The sequence below is a fragment of the Schistocerca cancellata genome, chromosome 4 (assembly GCF_023864275.1).
Source record: "Schistocerca cancellata isolate TAMUIC-IGC-003103 chromosome 4, iqSchCanc2.1, whole genome shotgun sequence".
NCBI classification, from domain to species: domain Eukaryota; kingdom Metazoa; phylum Arthropoda; class Insecta; order Orthoptera; family Acrididae; genus Schistocerca; species Schistocerca cancellata.
The window spans coordinates 484,483,156-484,497,676 of NC_064629.1; the positions used below are offsets into that span (position 1 = coordinate 484,483,156).

At 36.2% G+C, this 14,521-nt stretch overlaps 1 protein-coding gene across 3 annotated transcripts in view; it reads left to right on the forward strand.

Annotated features, from left to right (window-relative positions):
* The window catches only part of LOC126183885 (chloride channel protein 2), a 523,840-nt gene that overhangs the window by 481,206 nt on the left and 28,113 nt on the right, over positions 1-14,521 (forward strand). For all 3 annotated transcript variants that reach the window (XM_049926191.1, XM_049926193.1, XM_049926190.1), the window contains exons 13-16: positions 5,242-5,356; positions 5,515-5,652; positions 5,732-5,852; positions 11,280-11,439. In XM_049926191.1, coding sequence (XP_049782148.1) covers positions 5,242-5,356; positions 5,515-5,652; positions 5,732-5,852; positions 11,280-11,439 — 534 coding nt within the window. The remainder of the gene's footprint in view (positions 1-5,241; positions 5,357-5,514; positions 5,653-5,731; positions 5,853-11,279; positions 11,440-14,521) is intronic.

The window sequence follows — 14,521 nt, forward strand, 5'->3', positions numbered from 1 at the left end:
ATACTAGTGAACAGAGTAGTGTATCTGCATTTGCTCCCCAGTTGTTTGCAGATATTTTGTGGAGTAAATTTACTCTTGTGCTAAGCTTCTTTGACAGGTCTGTGTAGTGCTGGTTAATTTCTGTGTCCAGTCAAGGCTTACACCTAGACACTTTGGGAAGTACATAAGGGAAAACTTTAGTGCCATCAAATAACACATGTATCTTACTATGAATACTGATCAGCCAAAAAATTATAACCACCTAGTTAAAACTCTGTTGGTCCACCTCTGAAATACAATTCTGAGAGCAATGGATTCAACAAGTACTTGATAGGTTTCTAGAGGTTCGTGGCACCAAATGCCTATGCACAGATTATACACTTCCTGTAATTTATGGGTAGCTGATTTGTGGGCATGGAGCTGGTGCCCAATAGTGTCCCAGCTAGGTTTCATCAGATTCAGATAAGCTGAATTTGATGGGCAAGACATCACTGTGAGTTCACCATCATGCTTCTCAAACCACTGCAACACAATTCTGGCATTGTAACAGGGACAGTAATCCTGCTGGAAGATGCCACCACTGCTGGGAAGACATTGAGCATAAGGGGTTACAGGTGGTCCCTAACAATGTTCACGTAGTCCACAGCTGTCATGGTTCATTTGATTATTACTGCAGGTCCCATGCAAGCCCAGGTGAATGTCCTCCATAACATAATACTGCTCCCACTGGCCTTCATCTGTGGCGCACTGCATGTTTCAAGCAGCCCAGGTGACGGCATATCTGGACACAATCATTGACAGGGTTTAGCAATAAATGGGACTCATCTGACCAGCAACATGATTCCATTGATCTGCGGTCCACTCTCAATGATCCCGTGCCCTCTGTAAGCATAACTGATGATGTTGTTGGGTAAACATGGGAACACATAGGGATCCTCTGCTGTGGAACAGCATGTTCAACACTGTGCACAGAACGGTGTGCTCCAAAACAATTGTGCCTGCACCACCACAGTACTCTGTGGTCCGATCTGCTACAGATTGAGATTTTCACTCTGCAGTGGAGTGTGCACTGATATTAAACTTCCTGGCAGATTAAAACTGTGTGCTGGACCGAGACTCGAACTCAGGACCTTTTCCTTTTGCAGGCAAGTGCTCTACCAACTGGAAACATCCCCCAGGCTGTGGCTAAGCCATGTCTCCGCAATATCCTTTCTTTCAGGAGTGCTAGTTCTGCAAGGTTTGCAGGAGAGCTTCTGTAAAGTTTGGAAGGTAGGAGACGAGGTACTGGCAGAAATAAAGCTATGAGGACGGGGCGTGAGTCATGCTTTGGTAGCTCAGTTCGTAGAGCACTTGTCCGCGAAAGGCAAAGGTCCCGAGTTCGAGTCTCACTCTGGCACACAGTTTTAATCTGCCAGGAAGTTTCATTTCTGCTACAGATTGCTGTCTATCCTGCATTAGAGAGCAGGCAAGTCTCCAATCCCTATGTTCTGTGATGAGTTATGAATGTCCAACACATTGTCACCTACTCGTGGTTTCAGCTTTTTTCAGCCACTTTTCATAGATGCTCACAACAGTATCACACAAACAGCCAACCAGATTAGCCATTTCTGAGACGTTCACTCCCAGGCACTGGGCCATGACAATGTAGCTCTTGTCAGCATTGTTTAAGTCAGCAGATTTCTGCACTTGCAACACTTATCATTGCTAGAATGATTCCCCATTCATCTCTGCTCTGCTCATGTATTTCTCTTGTCACTTCATGTGCACTCAGTGCCACCAGGCAGCATACTACCTCAAGGTGGGCAGTGGTCATAATGTTTTGGCTCATCAGTGTATCTCTTTATTATGGAGATGGAACACTGTGACCTCTGTTTTACTGAGGTTTGTTGGGTGTTTCCATTTGAAAAATTATTCACTCTATATGATAAGCAAATTGCCTTTGGCTTCTGGCTCAGGTTCTTTGGCCGACAGTTGTTTTATGATTTTTCAGATGTTTCATCGGCACAAGTGCCTAACATTGTTAAAGCTTCACCCTCCACTGCTGGTGGCAACAGCAACAGAGGGTGAAGCTTTGAGAATGCCAGTCACTTGTGCTGGTTAAATATCAGAAAAATCATCAGAAAAACTCAAGACAAAAGCCAACAGGCAATTTGTCAACAAGTGGCTATGAAAGCCTTGGCAGTTTTTCAGTAGTATAGGGTTACTTGAGAGGGAACTCTCACAATGCTTGATAGCTTTGTTCTGTGCATTTGCATTTGCACCGAGCGAGGTGGCGCAGTGGTTAGCACACTGGACTCGCATTCGGGAGGACGACGGTTCAATCCCGTCTCTGGCCATCCTGATTTAGGTTTTCCGTGATTTCCCTAAATCGCTTCAGGCAAATGCCGGGATGGTTCCTTTGAAAGGGCACGGCCGATTTCCTTCCCCATCCTTCCCTCACCCAAGCTTGCACTCCGTCTCTAATGACCTCGTTGTCGACGGGACGTTAAACACTAATATCCTCCTCCTTTGCATTTGCATATATGATCATAGCATGCAGAGTAACCATGGTGCAGTTTGCAACATTGGTTCTGATATATAACATGAAATAATAGCAAGAAATTAGAGGAGGAATTGGCAGGTTAAAAATTAAAATGAATTAACATCACAAATAGAGAATGATTAACTGAGGTCCTGGGTTAGTGAAGGTAATCAGAAAACTGTTCTGTAACAAAAATAGCTTGACTGGTGCAATGGTAACAATAGTTCTGTACAAGCACTCTATTGTGGGATGATAATTGGTTTGTGAAAAGAAAGGCAAAACGGAAAATTTAAGTGGAAATATGGACAGACAATGAGGGAGAGAAAATACAGAGATAGGACACAAAACAGGTACAAAGAATGAGTGACACATGGTTACAGGATGGAAAGGAGCCATTTGCCAACATATCAAAGACCACGATGCTATAAAAACAGTAGAAAGACTAACAGTAACAGCTCACCATATATCCCTGTTCCGTCAATCTACATTATTTCTAGAAAGCATCACTATGCTTCTTCCTTCTCCTTGTACCCACTCCACCTCATGCATCCATCATCTCAGTATGGCTACAAAGCTAAGACAATGCAGAATGAGTGTGTGTGCATGTTTTAGTTAATTTGTTAGTTTTGAGAAAGCACTTTGTTAGAAAGCTTAGCTACAAGCCAGTCTTGTTTATGTACCTGTCTGGTCTCTTTTCAAAGTTATACTAGAATATTCTTCTAACATGTGCATTACACAAAGGAAATCTGGAAAATGAGGAAGCCGAAAATAGGTAGCAAGAATGTTGTGCAGGACTCTATGATGTCTTCCTGTCTTCCATTAAATTACTGCTCAGACAGATGTTCATTTCTCAAGAGTAAGATAATTCACTACAGATAAGTAATTAACTGTTGTTGATAATATTAACAACTTGGGGCATGCCACATTTCTGTACCTTAGGTAGGATTAAATAACCATGACATACTTCTGCTAATATATTTAATCTAAGGTTAGGGGCCTTTTTACTATAGCACAGTGACCCAAAAGAGCGCAGTATTTTGCCATATAATTTACACTAGGCCACATCTTAATAAACATATGACAGGTATCAGATTACAGAACAGTAATGACATTTCTACATTTCTAAACATAGTTTTTGTTTGGTCTCAGACTCTAAATGCTGGGAAAGGGGGAGAGATTTATTTGTTTGGTTTACTTATTTATTTAATTTGACAAGACTAGAGCCACCAGGCACTCCGCAGATTTTACATTACATTCATTACAATAATGGTGTTTTATGTAATATCTAATGTAGAATACAACATTTAGAAATTACTACAGTGCAGAAAAAACACAATTTTATTCATTTATGATAAATACAACAATTCATGGGATGGGGAGAGTGTACTTAATAGAAACTGCCATTATTTTTACAAGTGATGTCCATTCATACACAATCAATCATTATATTAAGGAAGAGAATTTAAGTAATTAATTGCAGCATGTTTTTTACTCTGTATTTTTACCACTATGCGACTGCATTGATGGTTACAGCTTCTTGCTGTTAATCATTAACTTGTAGTTCTATACTCAAACTTCATTCATCAAAAGTGATATATATTGGAAAGATAAACTGGAGCCTTCTATAAACCATGTAAGAAGCAATAAATTTTATTACCTGTTTCCACTGTAATCGTCACTCTACATTTCATTGATCAAGCACTGTTTGCTTGAAGTGTAGTTTGTTCACTGTTCACAATAATCAGCCATTGGCCTTACAGTCATCCACTTCTGGGTCAGCATCACAGCCATCCCTCAAAACAAATTAAAAGCAAGAAACTAAACTTTATCTTTGTGCAGAAATGATAGTGTTTTGCAATGTAATTTTTCATTGATGGTAATATTATCATAGAAGAATATGGAAAACATATGCAGACACTTGTAAATTAAAGATTAATTTAGGTATTTAAGGTTATTAAGAATGTGATTTGAGACTTTCTCGGCGTATTCCATTCGTGAAATCTTCTCGGGTGATCAGCCGAGTAAAGGCGTCGTCTTCTCGCAACGTTTCGAAGGGTTTCGTACCCATCATCTTCAAGCGAAGTCGATGATGGGTACGAAACCCTTCGAAACGTTGCGAGAAGACGACGCCTTTACTCGGCTGATCACCCGAGAAGATTTCACGAATTATTAAGAATGTTTCTCAACTATATGATGCATGATTAAAAGTGTTGTAAATTAACACAACATTCAGTTTACTCTTTGTGTTTTGTGAATCTTCTGTACGTTAAATCATTTATTGAATTTTTATGTAATAAAATATGGGGACATCATTACTTTCTCCTCAAGAGATAGCACATTAAAAAACTGCCTGATTGATATTGTGTAGATCAGGACACAAAATTTATAATAGACCTCACTTTCAAATAGACAGACTGTCGGTCTTACATTTTTCATAGAATTCTTTCAACAACATCTATCACTCATTTGCCAGTTTATCTGACATTTGTTTGATAAGAAACCACTGGTCAAATTACTTTGCAGTTCCTTTGTATGTGGCGTTAGTTGTTGGGCTATCTATTTTACTATATTTTCAGCATAGGACATTTCACTTTGTGTCAATAAGCAGTTGACACAGATGTACAGGGTCACATATAGTTATTCATCTATTTGCATCATAGCATTTCAATTTATTGATTACATTTACCAACATCCTAATATTGAAACAAAAATTTAAGTAATCTTGTTCTATTATTTTTCAGATTGCTGTTTTAATCTCAAATGCAATAGCATCATTTCTGCAACCATCACTTTATGACAGTATTATTCTCATTAAAAAACTGCCATATCTTCCTGACCTTTTGCCTTCTAGTTCAGGTAAATATTAATTCTACACGTGTACTGCTGTTTATTTGGTATAATGTGCTCAGATACAAATTTCTTTGCATAATTTTATGTTGCTTTTGTTGCAATTTAGCGTTTTACACTATTACTTAAGTTGCATGTTATAAAGAACATGATAATTTACATTACAGGAATGTACAACATATATGTAGAAGACTTCATGGTTCGTGATGTGAAGTTCATATGGCATGGAATGAGTTACAAGAGCCTGAAGAACACCTTGAAAGAGAACAGAAATCTAAAAGGCTTTCCTCTGGTTGACAGCCCTGGTAAAATTTGTTATACAGGCTTTTTTTAGTTATTTTACATAAATATACAGAAGTATGTGATTATGAAATATATTTTCAGAGTCTATGATCTTGCTTGGGTCTATTCAGCGACTTGAGTTGATAAAGCTCATTGAAAGACATATTGGTCGAGAAAGAAGACTTCAAGTGGCAGCCAAATGGCAGAAAGAGGCACAAGAAAGGTAAATGGGATTTATGTGGTACTATTTGTGTTTATATTTTATTTCTCACTCACTAATTGTTTCTGCATGAGCCTTTGTAGTCTCAGTTATCCAGCATACTCTGCATTGAGTCATCAGGTGAGATATTTCTTATCTTTTAGAACACTGTGACATAAAACACTGCCAGATGGCAAGATGTAATAAAAACAAACAAGTGACACAGGCTTTCTTATTTGAATTTAAAATCCTGCAAAGAGCAAGGTCATTGCAGCAATGTGCTAATGCCGTTCAGCAAGACAGCAACATTATCTCATCTGAAGACAATATATAGGTGAATCATGGAAATATTATATCAAGTGTACTTTGGGATCTAGCAAAAATTCTGAGAAGAATACTAAATTTAAAGAAAGTTGTAGAGAACATAAATCAGAATAATTGGAGCAGAGGTCTTTTCTGATTAATGCATAATGCCTTACCACTATACCACTTTTTTTTTACTATATACAGTATATGAAAACTGCATATATTGCACACAGAAGATGAGAGAACAGTTATTTTTCTGATTGGGATTTCTCTGTCCAGATGAAAATTTACATGAATAGGACATATATACTGTCAGGATTACTTGAAAAATTTTTCATGATTCTACATTATCAGCTTCATTCTTCTGCAAACATAATGAAAATGAGGCATATGAAAGTGAATGTCTTGTTCGGTAAAGAATCAAACTCCAATGTAGTAAACACCTTAAAACTTCTTATTACTTTACAGGTGAGTCAATGTGATAAATACTCAACAATAAGCATGTAAGCAGGAAAAAGTGTAGAAAATGTTTGAAATTATGTGTCAAGTTTGTTGGAAGTCTCTAAGTGCTCTCATTATGAAACACTGAATAAATATAGTCTGAGTAATTTCCACTCCATTATAATCAAAAGGTAGTTTTCCGTAAACCTCGATATTTACGATGTCATATCTTCTGAACTATGTGTAATACAATGACATAATTACACAGGTACACCCAGTGGTATATGTGAATACTGTCTGAAAAATGTGTTGTGAATAGAATTAGCAGCAGAGAAGTAATATTATGAATGAAAAAACACATGAGACTGGTGTAATATTCTGCAACATTTATTATTTTACCAACCAGTTTTCAGGTGTATGACATTGTCAGGTACAAAGATAAATATATGTAGCCGTGGAATTTTTTTGTAGGATCAAAGATTTTAAAACAGTAACTACAGAGTTTTTCAGTTTGTTTCCAATGGTGACAATTGTTAATGCTTGATTAAGGACTAAAACAGTAAAATTGTGGAGGCATGGGTCAAAAACAATAACTTGACATTAAATTTTACAAAAACAGAAATCATTCATTTCACCACAAAACAATCTGCTCAGTCTATAAGTGAAGTAAGGAATATGGACAAAAAATTAGAGACTGCAGGCTGTGTCAAATTCCTTGGCATATTAGTCAATAAAAACCTGTTATGCAGTCACCATGTTAACAACATACTGGGTCGACTGAATAGCCTTGTATATGTTATGAATATCTTGTATAGTATTACTGATTCAGCTGTAAGAAAAACTGTATATAATGAATATTTTGTTTCAGTCATTAGGTATAGTATAATTTTCTGGGAGTCTGAAAAAACAAATTTACTTAGAGCTTTTAGACTACAAAAAAGAATCATCCGAGCAATGGTGGGAGCAAAACCAAAGCAACATTGTAAACCTTTATTTGTAAAACTAGACCTAACGAGCATTCCAAGCATATACATCTATGAAACTCTCACTTTCACGAAAAGAAACCCACAACTTTTTGAGATCAACTGTTTCTTGCATCAGTATGATACTAGATATAGAACAAGCTACATGTTACCTACCCAATGATTAAAATCATATTAAAAAAAAAACCCATACTATATGGGCATGAAATCTGTAAATAAAATAAGGAAAGGTATGGATGACCTAAATGTAAAAGGTACAAAAAGAGACCTGGAAAAATATCTGAAAGATAAATGTTACTATAGTGTAGAAGATTTCTTGAATGGCAACAATGCATTATAATTGTAATTAAAATACCTCTTTGAAGATGTTACACCATATGTATTATTAGTTTATTGTCTATTTTCAGTATTATTATATATAATGTAAAACTGAAAAGTCACCTATGTCACATTCTTTGATTGTATAAGGCATGTTATGTGATAATAAAAATGGAAATGGAAATGAAAAGAATGTAATGTAAAAATATTTAGATTAGGTAAAATATGTAACACATTAAATAATGAACTACATGACAAATTACAATTGTTCTGAGAGGAAAAAAGTTGAAGAGTATATAGTAAAATTAATAAATGGTGCATGGTTCCATACTTAGGGAAAATCTCTCTGAATGTAGCGAGAATGCTTAAATCTAGGCACTGTGCAACATCATTTTATTAGCACAGTGCCACTGGACACTTTTTTTCTAATGGTAAAGACAGCTTTGGAAAAGGGTGGAATATGAAAAATCACTTGTAATTGTGACAGATTCTATACAAACCAGTCTGGGAGGTCAATATCATTCTGCTTGAAGGAATTCCATAGAAGTTGGAAACATAGAAAAGGAGACTCTACTTTTGCAGACCACCTGTTTAAAGAAAGGCACAATTACAAGGTGCAACATAAAGTCTTACATAACATCTACAAAGTAAGGAACTACGATGAAAGAATGTGAATTATATAAATGTGCAGTGTCTGTTCTTTCAGACTTGTCCAAGACAACAGACACCATGCATTCATATAATTACTCTCCTTGATAGTCAGTGAATTCACAATCTTTAGTCTGGATGCACATTATCTTTCGGCCTCCAGTGGAAATTTAAAAATCAGTGAGCATGGAGGACAGGGATGGGTACTGTGGGTAGGTGGTTTTCAGTTGGGAATGTGAGTCAGCTGGGGTGCATTGAGATAGTCCTCACATTTGTGATAAAAGTTGTGTCCGACTTCGTGGACACTGAGATGGATAGTAATAATATTGTTAATTAGAACACTCTAAATAAGTAATGCTGTATTAATTACAGAAAAACTTATCTTTGCTCACCAGATTCAGCAGTAGCTATGAAACTGAACATTGTGGACTTGTGGTTCAGAACACAGTAAATGCGCAATGATTACTAGGTGACGAGGTGATACATGTTCAGAACGGCTGTATCGTGGCTTCGCTAAAGTCACTAGAAAACACAAGTTCATCAACCTGTGTTGATGCTGTTCTACTAACATTGGTGTGGAGGCACATTTCACAGCAGATGGAAGTTTCTTCTATCCCTGATGGCTGACACAGGCTGCATTGGCGAGTAGGCAGCACGATGTCTTAACTCCAACAGGAAATTCCTGGAAGTGGGTGGGATCCAACCTTGAACAAAACTGCCCTCCTGACCTCTGATGATGCTATTTCAGGGCAGAGGCTTAGTGGGAGTGCCTTGGAATTATGAAAGGCATGATCTCTTCCTAGCATCTCATTGGCATCTCATGATACTGCTTTGCTGTGCAGTATCTCTGCAGTTGTCAGTTCTTCTTGCACCACTCTTGATACTCAGTGACACCGCAGTAGGCACTATGCCCATTTGGTGCACTGGTTAACGCAACTGCCTAGTAAGCAGGAGAGCCTGGGTTTGAGTCCCAGTCCGGCACCCATTTTCACTCATCGCCGCCCATTCTGTATAAAGTTCCAATGTAGCTGGTACCATCAGCTCCTCTACTTTCTTTTCCTTCTCCCTCTTCCACCTTTACTTTACGTAATAAAAGGAATTAATAAATATATGTCCACTGCTGAAGCTTAATACTGAATGATCAGACTAAGTCCCCTTACTTGTCACTTCTAACTGTAAATACTACTAATAATCCTATGCAAACCACTTTGTTAATCACCATTACTACTCACATGCCTAATTTTTGTCCTGTATTTCAATTACTGTAATTTATATTTCCCTGTTAAAAAATTTACTTTGTATACTTACAGATGTTTCATTTCCCTTTCGGTCTCACGTGTTATGTTGTACCTCTTTGTAATATTGGACCTTTTAAGGACCAAATTATCTTGTTCAGGCACCCCATTGGAACATGTGACCAAATTTCACTATGTACAGTTCAACTTTTTTTTTCATCCCAGAACAATTTTTGTAATTTGTCATGTAATTCATTATTTAATGTGTCACATATGTTATCCAACTTAAACAGATTTTAATCATATTTTTACTGATACAATCCCTTGTTTTACTCCTAAATCCAACTATAACTATTGTCATCTTTGTAAACCAACTGAGATACTCTGTAGCTCCACTATTTTAAAAATGTTTGACGCTAAAAAAAAATTTCACAGCCACAGTATTAAATATTGTAGAACATTACATCAGTTCTGTGTTTCTTCATTCATAACAAATAAAATATTCTACCAAGAACTGACAGAATAGTCAGTGCAATGGAGTAATAAATTGAAATATCATGCCTGATCCTTAAGTTTTACTGCATGAACAGCAAAAATTTAGTAATCGATAAACACTTTTCCTTTCATTATTTTGTGGGGGAGTGTCAGAGAGAGTTTCATAAAGTTTTGAAATTATGTGTAAAGCTTGTTGAAAGTTAATAAGTAGTCTCACTGTCAAATAAGTGATGACTGTAGTCTGGTTAATTTGTGTGCCACAAGCTAGACTGCCTCAAAACATATATACAGTTTCAAACAATAATACTTACATTACTTTGTTAAAACCTTAACATAAGATTACACCTCTTAATGAGTAGATTATTACAGCATTTTAAGTTTGTAAATTCTGTAAATAATTATATTAAATATTGAAAATCAAATTTCTGTTGCCTCTGGAAGCTGTAATGTAGGCAGTCTGCAACTGGAATGGGGTGCCATCAGCTGACTTAGTCATTTAATAATATAGATATGTTTCAGTTTTCTGGTGATGTAGACAAATAAATTTATTTTATAGGCAATATCATTTTCAAGCTATCAACTATTAGTGTTTACTTATTGCTAAAATAATTCTCTTCCATGTGATGGGTCATGCTAAATATTTACATTTCAGTTTACATATATGCCTTCACTAGGTAGTGGAGGCATATAGCAGCATTTAGGCGCATAGGAAATAACTATTACTAGCTGGCACTCATTCACACAACATCCCACTCTTCAAACACTACAGGATAAGAGAAGGTTTCTCTCTACCTGTCTCCCTCTACCATCCAGAACTTCTTAATTTAAGTAACCCATTTTAATTCAGGTATTCCATTACCATATAAAACTTTTATTTTGTAAATAATTTTTAAGTTTTGGTTTTATACTCACAGATATTCGTATTCCACTCATGATTTTCCTTCACTATATTCTTGTACAGACATGTACATCAGTCAAGAAATGGAGTACCGGTATAATGTATTTATTTCATTATGTATTTTTAGAGCAAAGGAAGAAATGGAAAGAAAAATGATAGAAGAATTTCAGCAAAAGCAGAGGAGACCATCTAGATTTGAAGTCATTCCTGCACCCGATATCCTCAAACTTCGACAACAGTCAGCAGCTGATCTACTTTCACCAAATAATATTCATGCAGGGGATGGAGTAAGTCTCTTACATTACTGATACTAACTAAATCAATACAATTTACATGCATTAATAAAAGATTAACCAGTCACATACAGCAGCTTGGCCAAAAATCATGGTATTGTGACTGGAAAAATCCACTGAATTTTCAGCGTGATGGGTCACAAATTTCTTATGGAACAAGAGATAAAAATGAATAAAGGATAAGGTGTAGACGGTGGGAAAACTGTAGAGGATAGGTAACCTAAGGTCAGTGTGAAGAAGCACTTACTCAGTTTAGGAGAATTGTTATTGAAGTTTTTAAGATGATGTGCTTAATCAAAAGCCAGGGAGTTCAGAATTCTGCAAATGAATAAAAATACATGAAGAAACATTTCTTCTTCCCACATCTCTAAGAACATAATCTATTCTTCTTTCCCTTTGGTCATGAGAAGGACTTGTACCTCACTTTGAGTAGAAATGTGAACTCATACCTGAAGTTCAGGAAGCTAGTTGCTTATTCACTAAAAAATGGGTTCCTAGCTAGAGGTACAAAAATGTTTGTCCATGTTCTTGTTGACAGCATAAGATCCAATATAGACAACTGAAAAACAAAAGTAGAAATATGTAATTTCATTTTCAAACATGTCTTTGCAAAGAATGGTCCAGAAATAATACTTCCATTTAGTCTCAGTAACAACTGAAATGTCCTCAGTACAGAAATCAGCACCAGTAATCCACAAAAATGGCTGAAATTTCTTGAATTCTTCAGGGGCCTGAGGCTCATCCATCCATGACAAATTTTTAATTAAATAACTCTATTCTTATTCATGCCTTACCGAAGATTCCCTGAAGAAAGAAATGATCTCAGTTGTTGGAAACTAACAGATATTTATAAAAAGGGCAACAAAACTACCACCCAATATTATTCATTTCCATTTGCAACAAAATCATGTAATTCATTCTATCTAACGTTAACACATCTGCCATTAATTCACCTTCTAGAAGGGAATCATTATGATTTCTGAAACACTAGTTCTGTGAAATCCAACTTTCACAGTTCACATGTGATATAGCCATTGATGGAGGTAACCAAGTTGATTGACCATTTCTCGATGTTTGAGAAGCTTGTAGTTTGACACTGGGCTAGTTCCTGCTGAAGAAGATACAATAATGCATATCTAGCCAGTACGGTGGATGGATTGAGGACTTCTTCATAGGCAAGACATGCTTTCTTATACTGTATGGAGCATCATCCACAGGCACAGAAAAAATTTCAGATTTGCCCGGGGAAGTATGCTGGGATACCTTCTCTTCATGTTACATGTTAATGACTTAGCTATTAATATTAGCACAGTCTTAGGCTGTTCACACTAAGATCTGGCTAGTAGAAATCCCAGAAACTCTTACTTTACTGTACTTGCTCATGTTCAGTAGTCAAGTTCTCACTGCTACTTAGCTACTCTATTATAGGACGTCAGAGACTGGCAAGCATATGCTGAAGTAAATATGCTAGTCTGCTTCACTCAAAACAGGGAAATGTAAATTGAAATTATAATGACATTACTACTTCTGGAAAAGGATATTTTCTCAACTCTTAATTATAGCTGTTTTTCTTTTATTTATAATTAATAGTTTGTACACTATTAACAGTTAATGAGTAGAAAGTCAAATCTGTTCTTTATTAATGATATTATTATATATCTTACTGAAAGCACTGTATAGTTGCAGCCATTTTGTAAGAAGATGTAGATTTTGTATTTGAACTCTAGCTCGTTCAAGAATTTCTTCCAAAAGCTAGCAAAGTTTTGGTTCAGTGAGTGGTCTCCTTTACTCCTAAAACAACTGTTGTTGTTGTAGTTGTAATTTGTCATAGCTGTGTTGGGAAAGAACCTGAACTCCAAGCATTAAAAGAAAGGACTGAAGCTCAAATAAGTATGGGTACTGAAAGCTGGTTGAAATTGGAGATAAATTAACATAAAATTTTTACAATGGACATAATGATGTTCAGAAAGGATAAATTAAATACACTTGGTGGTGTGGTGTGCTTGTTGTCATTAGAAGTAGCTTAAATTGTAGGGAAACTCAAGTAGAAAGTTCTGGTATTATAGTAGGGATAGAGGTTATAATTGGCAACTGGACTAAATTAATAATCGGTTCCTTTTATAGACCCCTGACTTAGGTGATACAGTTGTTGAATGATCCAAATAAAACACGAGTCTTATTTCAGATACACCACTCACGCAGATATAGTTGGTGGTGACTACAACATATCCTTGATTCATTACAAAAATATGTCTATAAAGTCAGTGCCCAGCATAAAACCATCCAAAGTCATACTAAATGCTTTCTCTGAAAATTATTTTGAGCTATTAGTTCAGGAGCCCACCTTACGTGTATATGGCTATGAAAACATACTTGAGATCTTACTAACAAATAATTCTTAGCTAATAGGGAGCATCATAATAGATATGGTTTTAGTGAACAAAGGTCATTGTAGCGAGACTGAATACTGTGACACCCAAATCCACTGAAAAGAAATCCAAAATATATCTGTTTTCAAAAAGTGGATAAAAATTCACTTGATGCTTACCTACAAGACAGTCTGCATTCCTTACACTCTAACTATGTTGCTTGGATTCAAGAAATAATATCAGTGACAATTGAGGCATTTATACCAAATAAATTAATAAAAGGTGAAACTAATCCCCAAAGGTACTCAAAACAGGCCAGAACATTGTTGTAGTAGCAACAAAAACAGCGTGCCAAATTTAAAAAAATGAAAAATCTCAAAGATTGGTGATGTTTCACTCGGTCTCAAAACTTAGTGTGGACTTCAGTGTGAGATGTTTTAACAGTTCTCACAATGAATACATTGTCTCAAAATCTGGTAGAAACTAAAAGAGACTCTGGTTGTATATAAAATACACCAGCGGCAAGACACTATCAGTGCCTTATCAGTACATTCACTGTGCAACAGCAATGATAATGTTACCAATGATTGCATCACTAATACTGAGTTAATAAACACAGTTTTCTGAAATACCGTCCTCAAAGAAGACACAGTGAACATTTCAGAATCCAAATCAAGAACAGCTACCAATGTGAGTAACTTAGAAGT